Raw genomic sequence first — 18,442 nt, 5'->3', positions numbered from 1 at the left:
CATAAGAATAATACGAATATAAACATGACATGATATGTATATTCTTCCGCGTTTGCTGTTGTCTCACTCTAGTTTCGTAGTTTATTAGGCAGACAGGATTTAAATGAGATAGCAGCAAACACGAAAGAATACATGGCAAAATGTTTATATTCGTATTATTCTTATGGTGAAGAGAATACTGCATGTGATTCACAATTCATAAAAGTTCCTATTAGCAACCATCTCTTCTCACAGGTAGGAAAAAATTCAGAATGTAGAGTTGGCCATATTGACAAAAACCCCAAACAGTCTTGCCAGTCGGATTTTCGTAGTATATTGAAATGCTGAAGTGATAATAAATCATCTTAGTCACAGCTATTAATCAGTTCATAATACTAATTTGTTTGTAAACATGCAGGTAGCATTGACTGTGCTGGAAGCCAATCAGGAGAAACTACTGTCTTGCCATGATGATGGAGAAGCCATGCAACTTCTGGGAGAATATCTGGAGGGTGTGTATAATGAGGAAGGGCATTCTGTGAGTCGCAACAAGGATGCAGAACAAGTGAACAAGGTTTGTGTGTTTTGTTCAGTGTTTTTTAATTGTTTTTCTCAAGTTATAGGCTATTACAACTGTGTTCGATAAAGGTGTTCAGTTGTTCACATCGGTGTCAAATCAGGTAGGGGGCATCAGTAGTATATGATTTCTGATATTTTGATGTCCGATGACAATTTCTGTATGAACTCTAAAATCGGAAATCTGATTTCATGCAAACATCTACTCTCTTTGAAAAAACACTTTTCATACAAAACATGCACATGGCTATGTTAATGGAAGGTCCAGGATAGTTTATAAATAATGGAACATATAAAGATAACAACTTGTGGTTTAACTGAGGTGCTGAGCTGTTGACAGACAGTGAAGGAGACTGACACATTTTTTTGGTGATATTTGTTTTAAGTACATTAGGCATATTTCTCTGCCTAATGTTTTGTCTTCCTATGCTGGTGACATCAGAGGCTCTAACTACTCTACACTCAGTTATAGTCTCAAGCAAGCTCAGCAAGCCAAACTGTTTGAGACTGAGAATGTTGTTAGGTTTTGGGTGAATCCTCCTTCAGAGCTGCTTCAATACACACACACCTTCACAGCTACATTGTTCTGGTTGTCAACACTGTGCTGGCACTGCAGCTCAACTGATGTGAGGTCTTGTGTTGGTTGGAGGAGGCAAAAGGGATATAGGTATAGAATGGAGGGTGGCTGACAGAAGGGTAAGAAGGAAGCAGGCACATAGGATAGGAATGTGGCACCAGTTGGATTGGGGAGGATTGTGGATCAGTTAATTCCTCATTTCCAAGCATGACTAGTAGTTGAAATCCTGACATAGGATATGGTTCAGTTGTTTAGTCAGAGTTGATATTCAATGACAAGATTGTTACATTGCAGATGGTTCATGGGAGCAGTCAAAGGATTAAGAGCATGTGCGGGAAATCTTTAGACAGTGCTTGAGGGGCGATAGCTGTCTTTGAAGCCCTTAGTCAGATGTTCAGACTATTGGGCAAGGTATTCCTCATCAGTGTACATGCTCCATCCAGGAGTGGCCAGACTATAGAAGATAAACATTTTATTCTGGAAGGGATGACAACTATCAAAATGAAGCTAATGTTGATTGTTAGTGGACTTGATGATGACAGAGATTCTTGTGGAGCCATCATCAGCTGCAGATGATCAAGTGAAGCTGTTAGTAGAGAATATCGTGAGATCATGGAGCAAAGAGGACAGCTTGTGTGGACACCTAGTTCAACAGATATTGGACATATCATCAGTCAGTTTGAACCAGCCCAAAGATTTTGGATGTTGTGCACCAGGAAGGTTTCTTTAGGTGGCTCATACACAGGTTTACATGTGGGAGTTCCCTTGACTGTACCATGGATTTGTCTGTATATCTTCGCCTTAAAGGAGAAGAAGTTATGGGTAAGGATATAGTTTGTTTGGTGGGTTTCGGGTCAGTAGGACATTGGAGGAGATGCTGTTTGGTTGTGGCAAGGCTATGGGGATGAGATATGTTGATTTATAAGGTGGTGACATCAGGAGTGTTGAGTAGGAATCCATATGATAATGAAGTGTGGATAAGTGAGAGGTTGTGAAAGATGTGGTTTGTCACTTTGATATGGGAAGCTAGGCTGGGCAATAAATTTAGGGATGTTCATCAACAAGAATTGAGATTCTGTGGTGATAGAGTAACCATCTTCAATGAAGTGTCCAGTATGATTAGGTTTATGGATAAAGAAATAATGAAAAATGTTATGTTGCAAAAGTAGCATTCCGTAGTTGCTTACTTTTTGTATGTGAAGCAAACTGACATCAGTGAGCAGTCTCTGTGAATTGTTAATACTTTGCTACATGTTTCTAGATTTTAGACTTTAACTTTTATTATCCAGTATGTCTGTATGATGACAGTATTAAAAGGAATTTCAAGCGGAATTGCATGCTTGGTCCTAAAAATATCAGACAGGTATAAGATCCAAATAGTTCAAGCATATGCACCTACGTCTACTCACACAGATGAAGAGAAAGAATCTTTCTACGATTGTCTGGAGGAAATCTATGGGAAAGGCAGAGATAGTTTCTATAAATTCATAATTGGAGACTTTAATGCCAAAGTTGGAACATATAAAGAAGGTTGTTGGCAAAATATGGAATAGACAAAAGAAATGATGGAGGTGAGAGATTGGTACAATTTGCAGAATGCATGAAAACACCTATTATGAATGTTTTTCAAGAAGCATCCAAGTCGCAAATGGACTTGGAGGAGTCCTAACTTTGAAATGAAAAACAAGATAGACTTCATTCTTACCAATAGGTCTCAAAACATTAAAGATGTCACTGTGTTAATAAGGTTCAAGACAAGCATTGATCATTGATTGGTAAGAATAAGATTTGAATTTAATACAAAATATGAAAGATTAAAACTAATTAAATGAAAAAGTAAAATTTTAAATGTCAAAAGTCTTGAAGAATGGAAAGAGGAATTTCATGAAAGAATTCAGAGAAAATTAAAAGAATGTGAAGCAGAAGTAGTATCATAGGTACTAATTATGACAGCTGAAGAAGTGGGTGGCTTATGTAAATCTCAAAACCAATCCAAGAAACTGACAAATAAAACAACAGGTTTGATGGACAAGAGAAGAAGAATGAAAGTTGATACGGACAAAGATATGATAGAATGTGCAGAGCTGTGCAAAGCTCTGAGAAAGAGCATGAAAGATGACATCAAGATGTATGAAGAAGACATGCTAAAAGCCAGTCTTGAGAATAAATGTAGTTTAAAGAAAGCCAAGCGAATGCTTATGATTTGAGGGAATCAGCTAGTAGCATTAGAACAGACCAAGGCTGAATTACAGACAAGAAAAAATTTTTTTGAATATATTGGAAATTTCTGTACTAACCTATACAGTAAAATCAATGATGATACCTTAATCCTAGACGAATTGGTTGCTTCTGTCTCCCAAATTCCAGAAATACTTCCATCAGAAGTCGAGCATACAATAGACGATATGAAAAAAACGGACTGCTCCAGGTAGCGATGACCTCCCAGTCGATGTTCTAAAGCTGATGGATGAGGAATGCATAAATCATTTAGCTAAGATATTTTCAGCTTGTTTGCACCATGGAACATTACCAAGAGGCGGGTATGAAACCAAAATAATTCTATTAAATAAGAAAGGTAGTACCAAAGTTATAAAGAACGATCATCCTATCAGTTTACTCTCCATGGTGTACAAAGTTTTCACTAGGTTCTTGACTACCAGATTCAGCACTACACTCGACCAGGCTCAACACATTGAGAAAGCCGGTTTCTGATCAGGATTTAGCACAGTTGACCATATCTTCACGCTACGGGAAATAATTAGTAGAATAAATGAGTATGCTCTACCCTTTTGCCTTGCTTTTATAGACTTTGAAAGGCCTTTGATTCGATCAATCACCCAGCTATGTTTGCGGCTCTAGAAGAACAAGGAGTAGAACAGGGCTATATAAAAATCCTACATAACATTTACAAAACCACCTCAGTGTTTGTGAGTGTTACTGAAGATACTGATGAATTTCCCATTGAAAAGGGTGTAAAGCAAGGTGATTCTATATATCCCAAACATTTTCAGCAGTCTTAGAAAAAGCCATGTCTAAATTGAATTGGGTAGAAAAGGGAATTCAAGTTCTCGGAAAAAGACTGAGCAACTTGAGGTTTGCGGATGATATTGTCCTATTTGCAAATGACATAGAACAACTTGAAGTATTAGTTAACAAACTTCCAATGGTGTGCTCCAAAGTTGGACTAAAAATGAACATTGATAAAGCCAAGATAATGATCAATGAATGGACACCTGAGGGAAGTATGTCAGTTGGAAGTACACAACTCCAAAGAGTCACAGAATATATCTATCTGGGTCAACTGATAAACATGAAAGAAGATTTAAAATCAGAAATATTACGATGAATTAAATTAGGCAGGCAAGCTTATGGGAGGCACTCTTCAATTTTGAAATCTAAGATGTTGGTTGAGCTGAAGAAATCTATTTTTAACCAATGTGTATTGCCATTAGTACTTTATGGCTGTGAAACATGAACATTAAATGAGTTCATTGTTAGGAAGCTAACAGTAGCCCAAAGTGGAGTGGAAAGATCAATGCTGGGTTACACAAAAAAAAAAGACAGGAAGAGAGCAGTTGAAATAAGATGAACAATGAAGGTCACCAACATAATGGAAAGAGTGAATGCATTGAAATGGCAGTGGGGTGGTCATGTTGCTTGAACAAAAGATGGTGGATGGTCTAAACATGTCCTAGACTGGAGTCCAATTTACCAAAAAAGACATAGAGGAAGACCACCAGACAAATGGGACAGAGAAATAAGGAATACAGTGGGATTCAATTTGCAACAGGAAACTCGGGATTGGAAAAAATGGAAGATCTTGCTGGGATGCTTTGTTACACGTCAACTCAGAGGCCACATCATTAAGTGATAGAACTGGATGATGATGATGATGATGATGCGTGATTTACCTTTGATTTATTGCATTCATAGAAGGAAATATAATCTTTGTCCAGAAGTGTTACAGAAATTAATTAATTAATTGTTGTTGAATAACACTGTATCCTGTCATAACCACAATGGCCTCACCCAGCACTCTGCTAATGTAGATCAAATTTAGATTCAAATTATCCGATGCCAAGAGATATATCTTAATATACATACTGCAGTGTGTATAAATCATAATGACTGGTTAAAAAAGGTAGGATTCATTAATCTGAAGATTGGCTTCATCATCACAGAGCTTTACTAGGCATGGTCCACTTTCTCTGGCCTTTGAACTGACTTAACTCAGCTAGTTATAAGGGAACCCAAAGCTCTGAATCACTGTGCAGCTCTGCATTTTTCCACATGATCAAACAATGCCAGAGGTGAAAGAAGTAATATGTAATAAACAAAGTTCGTATGTCTGACATTAGGATCAAACATAAGATGTGTGGATCCATTGCTTGGCCCTCAACCACTGAGCCTCTTCATTCTTTAGTTTTACACTTTCGTGGCAGATGTATCCCAAAAAAATTTGTTAGCCAGTTATATCCATACATTTATTCATTCATCCCACATAGTCTCTATATCCTGTTATGGAGCACATACTCAAAACATATGGAATAAATCAATATATACGATAATAAAGTGAAGGAGCTGTTATAAACTGGACTAACAACATTTATTTGTGTGTTGTAAGAGTAGAGGCCTATTTACAATTAGCATTGCTACCTGACATTCAGCTAACATGAAGCTTTAATGATTCAAACTAAATAATCAGGAAAGTTGTAGGAGGTGACCGAGGTATTTTGCTGACTTTCTTTTGATTTTGTAAAGATTCTAAATCCATACTGGTCACTGGACTCACTCTGAGTTGTGGTTTGGTTATTCTTTGCCATTAACTGTTGTTGTCCTTAACCATGGAGGCTTGGTAAGATACCACTAAAATATCAGCACAAGAGTTGTTAATTTAGATGATTCTTTATTTATTTTATGTTTTCTGTTGCTTTCTGGTGGGAAAATTTTTGGGTCTGTATCATTGGTCATGTGGGACTCTTAGCAGAATGCAGACTGGGCTACCTTGTTTGTCATAACTGAGTCATTATTCAAACCTACCTTGCTGGCTTTTGCAAGAAATAGACAAGTGTATACATTAGTTGTTACTGATAACAATATGTTCACCTTGGGCATTTGAAACCACTGCTCTTAGCAATTCACTCTTGGCCTTATTTCAACTAGTTAGATGATGTTTGTGATGTTTTTGCTAATTTGGCAACCACTTGAGTGAATTGTGTCCAGTGGATACAAACAGAAATCATCAACAGTTTTAATGTTGACTTTGTGTCATACTGTCTCAAGTGAATTGCTAATACTGTGTTTCACCTACTGATGTTGAATGGTGTATGAGCTAGTTGCATGAAGCTTTGGTGGAGTTGTAAATGACGTCTGTATGGATATATTCTCAAGTTTGTCAGAACATGCAGGTTCCTTCTCTTTGGAACCATGCTTGTACTTAATCTTCAATGTCTTTGTGTTTTTGTTGCCTGCTTTCCAGTTAAGTGACCTTCATGTTACTAGCTAACTGCAGTGGTTGTGATTATTTGTCCATTTTGAGTTTGCGTGTGCTTCCACGATGGTGGCTGCACCATAAAATTTTGACACAGCTTTTAGATAGCTCTCAAATAAATATACATATCTTCACTGTTTCCTTCAAAATGACTGACACTATTAGAAGCATGTTCAACATTCCAGATCTGCAAAAGGGTGCATTATGTAAATTATTAAGAGGCAATCATCATGTGTGCAGAATTTGTGGGCGTAATGGATGCTTCATACATTGTAATTAGTGCTGCACTATCTGCTTTAAGAATTCTGAAAAACCTTAGTTCCAAAGAGATGGGAAACTCTTTATCTTGCATAGGATCATTGAAGTGTTGGTATCAGTGTGATAAGAGGGGAAATCTGTTATCTTTATTTGGGTGAAATCTCAAGGCAGCATTACTGGTAATGAGCTTGCCGAGGCTAGAAACTTTATTTGGACTGAAATCCCAATCATGTATTAGAGATGCACTATTTAGATACATGATTGCACACAGGCAAAGAGAACTAGGCCAATCAAAAAGACACAAGGGCAAGAACTAAGATTACTCAGCCATTTAATTTTGAGACAGTGTCATTCGGAACAAAATGATCAATACCATGTGATTAAAACAAAAGTCAAATCACAATTCCTTTTTATCAATGGATTTCCAGATTAAGTGCATTGACTGTCATCAGACTGTCCCTTAACAATTCATGAGCATAATGCTACCACAGAATGGAATATTGATACCTAATAGATAAATTTCACACAATTCCAAAGGTACCCTGCAGTTTATAAGGTTAGGCCACATGTGAAACTAGCAGCATAATGTCCAGCAGCCCAGCATTATGTTGCTGGGTAGTACATGGTTATGCAATCTAACTAGTTGTCTACCTGTATAGGTGGGCACAGCCAAACTGTGGCTAACTGCGAACGCGAACGTGCACCAGACCTTAATACAGGTGGCTACAGCTTTATCTGTGCCTTTGAATTCTGCCACTCCTCATTATATGCATATTGAATTCTTGTTTCAGTTTTATTTACAGATTTTTAGTTTTAGGTACTATAAATAGTCGGGGGAACCCTTTCATCTTGCTAGAGTTTACCTGATTTCATGTGCCAACAGAAGAAATTACAGTGTACTTAGTATATCCTTCAATAATATTTGGTGCAAACAGGATAGCACCACTCTGACATAAAGTTTTCTACATTCATGACAACATAAATGTATTGAGGAAATTTTAGGATCATGACCAGATGCTATTTACCTCACCAAATTGTGTTTTATTAGTAAGTCAGATGTTTACTTCTGTCTTCAGTTTGTGATGGTGAAAATAGTGTGACACATTGTAGTATTATGCATAAAAGAGGCTATAGTGTAATCATAATACTAACATATGTGGTGCAGACACATACACAAGTGAAAGAATATCATAAGTAGAAAAAATGTCAGTGCGTGACTCACTTGGAAGATGGTTGAAGTTCTGAACCCAAATGTTTCCTGGAAGTATATAACATCTAGGAGCATTCCCAAAATTTTAGAGAAAACTTGAAGATGATCTGAGTATTAAAGATATTTCACATCTACTGATTGTTTTAAAATCTAATAAAATGATACTTGTTGTTGATTTTCTGATAATTTGGTAATGAGTGACTCATCATTTGCAAAAACAGAGTAGTGGCAGAGACCTGTAACATGAAAATTGGACAAAAACCCTAAGCTGCCTCCTACATCAGAGCTTTCAGTGTACAGTTATGCAGAAATTGTAGATAACTGAGTAGTTGGTGTTTATACAAAGCATCATACTGAGAGTGAAAGACATACCATATAAAACTACCTCACAGATTACATTTGTGTGCTGGACTTGGGACCTTAACCAGTATCTTTGCCTTTTGCAGGCAAGTGATTAATGACTGACAGAGGTCCCAGGTTCAATTCCTTGTCCAGCACAAAGTTTTAATCTGACAGGAAGTTTCAAATCAGTGCACACTCCACTTCAGAGTAAAAATTGACTGTGGAAGTAACATGTAGTTTATATCCCACATATTGCTACTTTACCTTTGTAATATTATGATGTATGATTACTTTTTTATTATAGTTTTACAGTAAATTTTTAAACTTAATATAATTCACACAGGATATATTAATAATGTTTTGAGTTTGTCAGCAGACGGATTTGAATTTTTAAAAATTTTTTGATTCGAATTCGTGATCTGTAGTTATATAACAGCTTTTTCTTTTTACCTACCAGAGCATATCAGTGCAGAGCCTGCTGTATGACGCCTACACGCACTATGATACTCTAACTGCTAACAGTATAGAACGCCTCCGCTTGAAGTATAGGTTAAGAGTTGTGCAGCAACTGGAGGATGGCGTTGGTCGTAATGTAATCCGTAGTGTTGCATCAGAGGGTTATTTCACTACAGAAGAGTTGCAGGTAATGTGGTATTGATTTACGTCTTATGGACATGTTATGTTTCTTGTAGAGCAGCAAAGGTATTCCAGTATCACTTTCAAATATGGTTCATTTATCTACTTGATCTTCTCATGTTTGAAAATATTACTTTTTACACAACAGTGTGGCATGTAGACCTGACAGTTTGCTAAAAAAGAAATGAAGAATTTGATAAATTGAGTATACCAGTGAATACTGACATTTTATATGTGTTATGCATAACATATATTTGAGGCAATTATTGGTCATCTCTTGAGCAAATTTAGAATTCTTGCTACTGCATGGCAAGCTTGCATAATCATCTACTTTTAGCATATTAGCGTCCTTTCAAAACTAATGTGTCCTTTTTTTACTTTGAGGGGTGTCCTAGTCAGATTATGTTGGTGTAGTAGCATTTTTTAAGTTCTCACTGATTTCCTGTTGGCTTCATTGTGCTGCAGCAGATAGCAGCAGCAATGGCAGCAAAGCATTCCAAAATGGGGTTGTCATAGAGTTCCAAAAAAAAAAAAAAAAAAAACACACACACACACACACACACACACACACACACACACACACATTGAATTGCCCACTGCTGAAAAAATTACACTAATTGAAATCCATCAGAACTCGCTAAAGGTATGAGATAATACTGTAAGCATGAGTAATGTGAGGCAATGGGTACTGTTGTTTTACTAGTGTTGAAAAAGATATGCATGAAAGTCATATCCTGGCAGACCCTCCCATCCCTCAAAATGAGAAGTGTTTTGATCAGCTCACCAATGATTATCAGTGGATGATAACTAGGTAATTGTGTGTACAGCTGACTGTCCACTGTATTGCCGTCACAAGAGATTACGTAACCTTGGTTATTACAAAGAGTCTCTTGGATGCTTATAGAAGACCAAAAAATTCATGAAATGGAAATTTGTGTGGACCTGCTGGAACAATAGCAGGCTGAAGGTGAAACGTTTCTAAATACCATCATCACAAGAGATGAAATATGTTGTCACCATTGTGAGCCAGAATCTAAAAGACACTCCATGGATTGGTGGCATGCGAATTTCCAACAAAAAAGTAGTAGAAAAAGACACTTCTATCTGCAGGTAAAATGATGTGCATGCATCTTCTGTTGTGGATAGGATGTGGTTATTTTGGATGTCTTGGGGCAACTGTCAATCCAAAACATTAAAAGGCAACAGCGTGCTTCCAGATTTTCTGGCGAGGTGTTGTTTCCATTTTAAGCGCAATATTTTGATGACCAGCTTAGCCCACACTGTCTGATTGGAGTCAATGCAGAAAGTACACATACCAGCAAAGCTTGCAGCACCTGAAGAAGATTGTTGGATTTGTTGCTGAATATTGTGCATGAAATAAAAACAACAACTGGCAGAACATCTGGAATCAAATAATTAATCAGTCACACTGAAAAAGCCTAAGAGGCCACTACAAGAAAACACTAAGCCAAAAGCCCAAATTTCCAGGGTGAGGCCAGAGAAGATGATGAATTTCTCCCTGCAACACGATAACAGCAGGCTGCACAACAGTTTTGCTACCATGGAACTCGCTACCAAATTTGGATGGACTGTCCTACTACATCCACTTTACAGTAGTAATTTGGCAGCTCACAGAAAATAAGACTATGTGACGGACATTTTCCAGACTCGGATGCCAACAAAGCTGTAATACCATGGCTATCCTCAGCTGGATCAGCTTTTTTGAAGTGCAGCATGCAGGTTCTTGCTCATTGTTGGCAAAAGTGCGTAATGAGTACTGGTGACTATGTAGAAAAATTACTGTGTGTAGTTCAAACCTTGCTCTATTTAAATGTGTTATTGTTTCTGTAAGGTCATTGAGTCCTGGTTATGGAAATAACTGATTATAAGATGGTAATAATGGTTTTCATAGTAGCTTAACGTGATGGAAATATGAAACTTTCTGGCAGATTTCATTTCACCATTGGAAATATGTTGAAGTGACTTACATAGTGCATTTCAGATTTATGTAAAAGCGAAATACACTGATGAGCTAAGATGTAATACCATTGCACAGTGCATTGTGTGCTTGGGTTGGGGTAATAGAAGTGTATAAGCGGACCAGAGATGGAGAATCATTTTAGGAATGGTATGGGCCTCAAATGTGGAAATCCACTAACATAAGTTACTTTATCAAAGCACAGGTGATTATGGCCCAATGTCTAGGAATGACTCCCTCATAAACAATGAAGCTGGTTGGATGTTCGCATACTACTATTGTGAACATCTGAGAAGTGGTTGAAGGATGGTGAAATCATGAGTAGGCAATTAGGTGCTGGATCTCCAAGCCTCATCACAGAATGTGGTGGTTGGAGCCTTGCACATTCTGTAAAGCAGGATATATGTTGGAGCCTTGCACATTCTGTAAAGCAGGATATATGTTGATCTGTGGCAGATCTGATGCTGGGGCTGGGGCTGGGGCTGGGGCTGGGGCTGGGGCTGGGGCAAGCATAAGTGTCTCAGTGCACACTGCTCAGCACATGGTGAGCAGGGCCGGTGTAGGTGATGACCCTCTGTGTTGCCATGTTGACCCGACAAGACAGTTAATCACAACTGTATTGTGTGGGATTTAATTGAAATTGAATTGTGGATTGTTGGAATTAAATTGCGTGCTCAAATGAATCACATTTCTTGTTACACCAGGTTCATCGTCATGTCCAGATACACCATCATCCAGGCGTAGGACTTCTCAAAACATGCACTGTTCTATGGACCCAGATCGGTTTTGGCAGCATTATGATATGAGGGACATTCACTTGGATATCTATGACACCTTTCACAGTAATCGAAGCTATGGACTTGTAAATAATGAAACATCCTGACAGATTAAAACTGTGTCAGGCCAAGACTCAAACTTGGGACCTTTGCCTTTTACAGGCAAGTGCTGTACCAACTGAGCCTCCCAAGCAAGACTCATGATCTGTTCTCGCAGCATTACTTCCACCAGTAACTCTTCTCCTACTTTCCAAACTTCACAGAAGTCCAGCACACAATTTTAATCTGCCAGGAAGTTTCACATTAGTGGACGTGCCACCACAGGGTGGAAAATTTATTCCGAACATCCCCCAGCCTGTGGCTAAGCCGTGTCTCCGTAATATTCTTACTTACAGGAGTGTTAGTCCTGCAAGATTCAGAGGATTAGATTAGATTACATTTACTTTCATTCCAATTGATCCGTAGTGAGGAGGTCCTCCAGGATGTAGAACATGTCAGAAAAACAACAATACATGACAAATATTTACACTAAAAACAAAGATGCTAATGTACCATTCCACAGGTCCCAAGTGGAATGATCGTCATTTTTTGATGAACACTATATGAAAGAGTCATTTTACAAATACTAATGCACTGAATCTAAAATAAAAAGTTTTTTATTTATTTACACACACACACACACACACACACACACACACACACACACACACACACATTTATGACTCCTTCAAAAACAATGAAGCTGGTTGGATGTTCGCATACTACTATTGTGAACATCTGAGAAGTGATTGAAGGATGGTGAAATCATGAGTAGGCAATTAGGTGCTGGATCTCCAAGCCTCATCACAGAATGTGGTGGTTGGAGCCTTGCACACACACACACACACACACACACACACACACACACACACACACACACACACATATATATATATATATATATATATATATATATATATATATATATAAACAAAGATGATGTGACTTACCAAATGAAAGTGCTGGCAGGTCGACAGACACACAAACAAACACAAACATACACACAAAATTCAAGCTTTCGCAACAAACTGTTGCCTCATCAGGAAAGAGGGAAGGAGAGGGAAAGACGAAAGGAAGTGGGTTTTAAGGGAGAGGGTAAGGAGTCATTCCAATCCCGGGAGCGGAAAGACTTACCTTAGGGGGAAAAAAAGGACGGGTATACACTCGCACACACACACATATCCATCCACACATATACAGACACAAGCAGACATATTTTGTCTTTAAATATGTCTGCTTGTGTCTGTATATGTGTGGATGGATATGTGTGTGTGTGCGAGTGTATACCCGTCCTTTTTTTCCCCCTAAGGTAAGTCTTTCCGCTCCCGGGATTGGAATGACTCCTTACCCTCTCCCTTAAAACCCACTTCCTTTCGTCTTTCCCTCTTTCCTGATGAGGCAACAGTTTGTTGCGAAAGCTTGAATTTTGTGTGTATGTTTGTGTTTGTTTGTGTGTCTGTCGACCTGCCAGCACTTTCATTTGGTAAGTCACATCATCTTTGTTTTTAGATATATTTTTCCTACGTGGAATGTTTCCCTCTATTATAACCATATATATATATATATATATATATATATATATATATATATATATATATATATATATATATATAGTTATAATAGAGGGAAACATTCCACGTAGGAAAAATATATCTAAAAACAAAGATGATGTGACTTACCAAATGAAAGTGCTGGCAGGTCGACAGACACACAAACATACACACAAAATTCAAGCTTTCGCAACAAACTGTTGCCTCATCAGGAAAGAGGGAAGGAGAGGGAAAGACGAAAGGATGTGGGTTTTAAGGGAGAGGGTAAGGAGCTGCTTGTGTCTGTATATGTGTGGATGGATATGTGTGTGTGTGTGTGTGTGTGTGTGTGTGTGTGTGTGTGTGTGCGCGCGAGTGTATACCCGTCCTTTTTTCCCCCTAAGGTAAGTCTTTCCGCTCCCGGGATTGGAATGACTCCTTACCCTCTACCTTAAAACCCACATCCTTTCGTCTTTCCCTCTCCTTCCCTCTTTCCTGATGAGGCAACAGTTTGTTGCGAAAGCTTGAATTTTGTGTGTATGTTTGTGTTTGTTTGTGTGTCTGTCGACCTGCCAGCACTTTCATTTGGTAAGTCACATAATCTTTGTTTTTATATATATATATCAATATAATGGAAGGAAACATTCCACGTGGGAAAAATTATATATAAAAACAAAGATGAGGTGACTTACCGAACAAAAGTGCTGGCAGGTCGATAGACACACAAACAAACTGCTTGTGTCTGTATGTGTGGATGGATATGTGCGAGTGTATACCTGTCCTTTTTCCCCCTAAGGTAAGTCTTTCCGCTCCCGGGATTGGAATGACTCCTTACCCTCTCCCTTAAAACCCACTTCCTTTCGTCTTCCCCTCTCCTTCCCTCTTTCCTGATGAGGCAACAGTTTGTTGCGAAAGCTTGAATTTTGTGTGTATGTTTGTGTTTGTTTGTGTATCTATCGACCTGCCAGCGCTTTTGTTCGGTAAGTCACCTCATCTTTGTTTTTTTTATATATATATATATATATATATATATATATATATATATATATATATATATATATATACACACACACACACTGGCAACTTATTGAAAATGTATGTTCCTGAATAATGCACACCTTTTTGTACAAGACTAAGTGACTTTAAATCCTTGTGAAGATTATTCTTATTTCTAGTATTGATTCCGTGAATTGAGCTGTTGGTTTGAAAAAGTGATATATTTTTAATGACAAATTTCATTAAGGAATAGCTATATTGGAAAGCATTAGTTAATATCCCTAGTTCCTTAAACAGGCTTCTGCAGGATGTTCTTGAGTTCACACCACATATAACTCTTACTGCACGTTTTTGTACCTGGAAAACTTCAGCTGGGCTTGATGAATTAACCCAAAAAATAATCCCATATGACATTATGGAATAAAAGTAAGCATAGTACGCCAGCCTTTTCATTTTTATATCCCCTATGTCTGACACAATTCGCATTGCAAACAGAGATTTGTTAAGACGCTTCAGCAGTTCTGTGGTGTGCTCCTCCCAGTTGAATTTATTATCAAGCTGTAATCCCAAGAATTTAACACTGTCCACTTCTTCTATCTGCTTGTCATCGTATGTTAGGCATATACTCGTGTGACACCCCTTACAAGCTCTGAACTGCATGTAGTGTGTTTTTTCAAAGTTTAGTGACAAATAATTGGCTAGGAACCAGTGATTAATGTCCACAAATATTTTATTAGCTGATCTTTCTAAGACTACACTTGATTTGCTATTTATTGCAATGTTTGTATCATCGGCAAACAAAACGAACTTGGCATCTGGTAATGTTACTGATGAAAGGTCATTGATATACACAAGAAAAAGTAAGGGCTCCAAAATGGAACCTTGTGGGACCCCACGTGTAATTAGTTCCCAGTTGGATGATGTCTGATAGCTTGATACATGTCGCTTTCCTAATAACACCCTTTGTTTCCTGTCAGAGATATAAGATTTGAACCATTTTGCAGCATTTCCTGTTACACTATAATATTCTAATTTACTTAAAAGGATATTGTGATATACACAGTCAAATGCCTTTGAGAGATCACAATATATACCAGTTGCCTGCAATTTTTTGTCTAATGAATTAAGCACATTTTCACTGTAAGTGCAGATAGCCTTTTCAATATCAGAACCCTTTAGAAATCCAAACTGTGACTTTGACAGTATGTTATTTGAGATAAATTGGTTATAAAGCCAATTGTAAATTACTTTTTCTAAAATTTTTGAGAATGCTGGCAACAGTGAAATTGGACGGAAATTTGATGCTATTTTTTTATCTCCCTTCTTAAACAGTGGCTTAACTTCAGCATATTTCAACCATTCAGGAGAACATGTGTGAAGTTTAGAAGATAGGAGGTGACGTACTGGCGGAAGTGGAGCTGTGATGTCAGTTCGTGAGTCATACTTGGGTAGCTCAGAAGGTAGGGCACTTGCTCACGAAAGGTAAAGGCCACACGTTAGTCTCGTTCTGGCACACAGTTTGGATCTGCCAGGGAGTTTTGTATCAGTGCATACTCCACTGAGAGTGAAAAATTCATTCTGGAATACATGAACATAATTGTGGACCACCTGCAGCCCTTCATGCTTGGTGTCTTCCCCCCTGGTGATAGCATCTTTCAGCAGGATAACTCCCTGCGTCACAAGACCAAAATTATGCTCGAGTGGTTTGAGGAGCATTACAGTGAACTGGGTTTTATGAATTGTCGACCAAATTTGCCTCGTCTGAACCTGATGGAGAAAATTTGTGACATTCAGGCACCAGCTCTTCACCCACATATTGCCAGCCCTTAATTTATGGAACTGCATAAATCCATGCTATGAGGCATCCTTGCTGTTTCGTGTTTCAAATGTGAAGATGCATGCTATTAAGTATGTGGTCATAACATTTTGGCTCACCAGTGTATAATGAAAAGTTCTGAATAGTACACTTCAGCCTTTTTACGGTTAAGTTTTGATTTGACAGACATTTCTAGAAGTGTGGCATGTGCTAGTCCAATAAGGCAGTTTGGAGAACTTCTGTGAAGTTTGAAGTGAAAGAAATGGACACTAGCAGCAATAAAACAGTGAGGGCAGGTTGTGAGTTCTGCCTGAGTGGCTCAGTCGGTAAGTGTATTGCCAATGAAAGGCAAGATTCCAGGTTCAAGTCTGCATCTACATTACATCATCTCTACTTTGAATCCACTTGAAGGGTATGGCAATGGATAATTTCTATAGTAACATGTATTAGGGTTCCTTCTCATTTCATACATGGATAGTTTCCAGGAAGATTGATTGCTTAAATGCCTCTGTGCACACTGTAATTTGTCTAATTTTCTTCTTAATGCTCCCTGTGGGAGTAATACATAGGGGACAGTAGTATATGCTGCCTCTTAATTTTGGTTCATATACATTGATGTGAATCCATTATCGTAGGCAGCAGTCTGACAAGATATTTACCTGACTGTTGCATGGTTACTTAGAAATAGCTCAGCATGTTAGGTGCAGAAATGTGCTCTGGATGATGGTGGAATCCCTTAATGCAAAAATCACCTAGGATGTCACAGGATTGTTTTATCATGAGACATTTAAAGATCACTGAAGTTAAAAGTGACAGTCAACTTATTGATAAGTGCTGCAAAATTCCATTGCAAGTATTACATCTCTGACAAGAAACTGTATCGCATTCCAGTCTGGTTTAATGTACTTGTTGGGAGTGCTGCAAGGTGTGTACTGATTTTGAATTGGTGTACTCATTATGCATTAGAGATCTCCTAAAGAAAGGAGAGGGGGAGGGGGAACAATAATAGCCACAAGTGTGCAAAAAAAAGTGAATAATTACATACAATTCATGAATAGGTAGAAATTCTCTGAAATTTATTTCTGTGAAGTTTAAACAGGTAGGAGGTATCTTCTCTCAGAACTGAATAGTCAAAGGCTGCATAGGATTTACTAGTTGTTTCTGAAAAGGGAATGGTCAGAGAACAAAAGGTTTGAAGCTGATGACCTTGCTCCTGAAGAAATAGAGTGTAAAATGAAGGACAGCTACTGAATCATACTTCCAGGGTTTATTCAGAGCCTAGTATAATATGGTTTGCCATTCTTAGAATGATGTTTACTCACAATGTTTTCAGTTGAAATAGGCATCAAACCTGCTCCAGATGAGGGAACAAATTGAAATTTGATGTCACAATGTGACACAAAGCACTATCCACTCTGTTAAAGAAGAAAAATGATCCAATTCTGTGGACAGTATGGTATGACTGTCAGAAGATCTGGACACTGCCCAAGCTGCCTGATCAGCAGACCTTTTAAGTTTCCAAATTTAATTAAATAATTTTAGTAATGCTAAAGGTCATTCAGAGTCATATCTTAAGAGAGAGACTGTTAAATCATACATTTGATTTGAAGAAAAGTTTTCTAAAGGAGCAAAGGAAGTAACATCATTTTTGTGTGATTGATAATTGTTGATTGTGATTGATAATTGTTTCTTTGTTCCTCCTATTTGGCACTCAATCCGTTTATATCTCTTTCCCACTGACATTACTTTTGTTATGAAGATTAGCATCTCCAAAACAAAAGTAATGTCAGTGGGAAAGAGATATAAACGGATTGAGTGCCAAATAGGAGGAACAAAGTTAGAACAGGTGGACGGTTTCAAGTACTTAGGATGCATATTCTCACAGGATGGCAACATAGTGAAAGAACTGGAAGCGAGGTGTAGCAAAGCTTATGCAGTGAGCGCTCAGCTACGATCTACTCTCTTCTGCAAGAAGGAAGTCAGTACCATGACTAAGTTATCTATGCCCCGTTCAATCTTTCGGCCAACTTTGTTGCATGCGAGCGAAAGCTGGGTGGATTCAGGTTACCTTATCAACAAGGTTGAGGTTACAGATATGAAAGTAGCTAGGATGATTGCAGGTACTAGTAGATGGGAACAATGGCAGGAGGGTGTCCACAATGAGGAAATCAAAGAAAAACTGGGAATGAATTCTATAGATGTAGCAGTCAGGGCGAACAGGCTTAGATGGTGGAGTCAT

At 38.0% G+C, this 18,442-nt stretch overlaps 1 protein-coding gene across 2 annotated transcripts in view; it reads left to right on the top strand.

Annotated features, from left to right (window-relative positions):
* Positions 1 to 18,442, top strand: part of LOC124608258 (TBC1 domain family member 9) — a 164,539-nt gene that overhangs the window by 84,815 nt on the left and 61,282 nt on the right. For both annotated transcript variants that reach the window (XM_047139973.1, XM_047139972.1), the window contains exons 15-16: positions 398 to 553; positions 8,891 to 9,076. In XM_047139973.1, coding sequence (XP_046995929.1) covers positions 398 to 553; positions 8,891 to 9,076 — 342 coding nt within the window. The remainder of the gene's footprint in view (positions 1 to 397; positions 554 to 8,890; positions 9,077 to 18,442) is intronic.

This window comes from Schistocerca americana, chromosome 1 (assembly GCF_021461395.2).
Source record: "Schistocerca americana isolate TAMUIC-IGC-003095 chromosome 1, iqSchAmer2.1, whole genome shotgun sequence".
Taxonomy (NCBI): Eukaryota; Metazoa; Arthropoda; class Insecta; order Orthoptera; family Acrididae; genus Schistocerca; species Schistocerca americana.
This window is presented reverse-complemented; position numbering and strand designations above follow the sequence as displayed.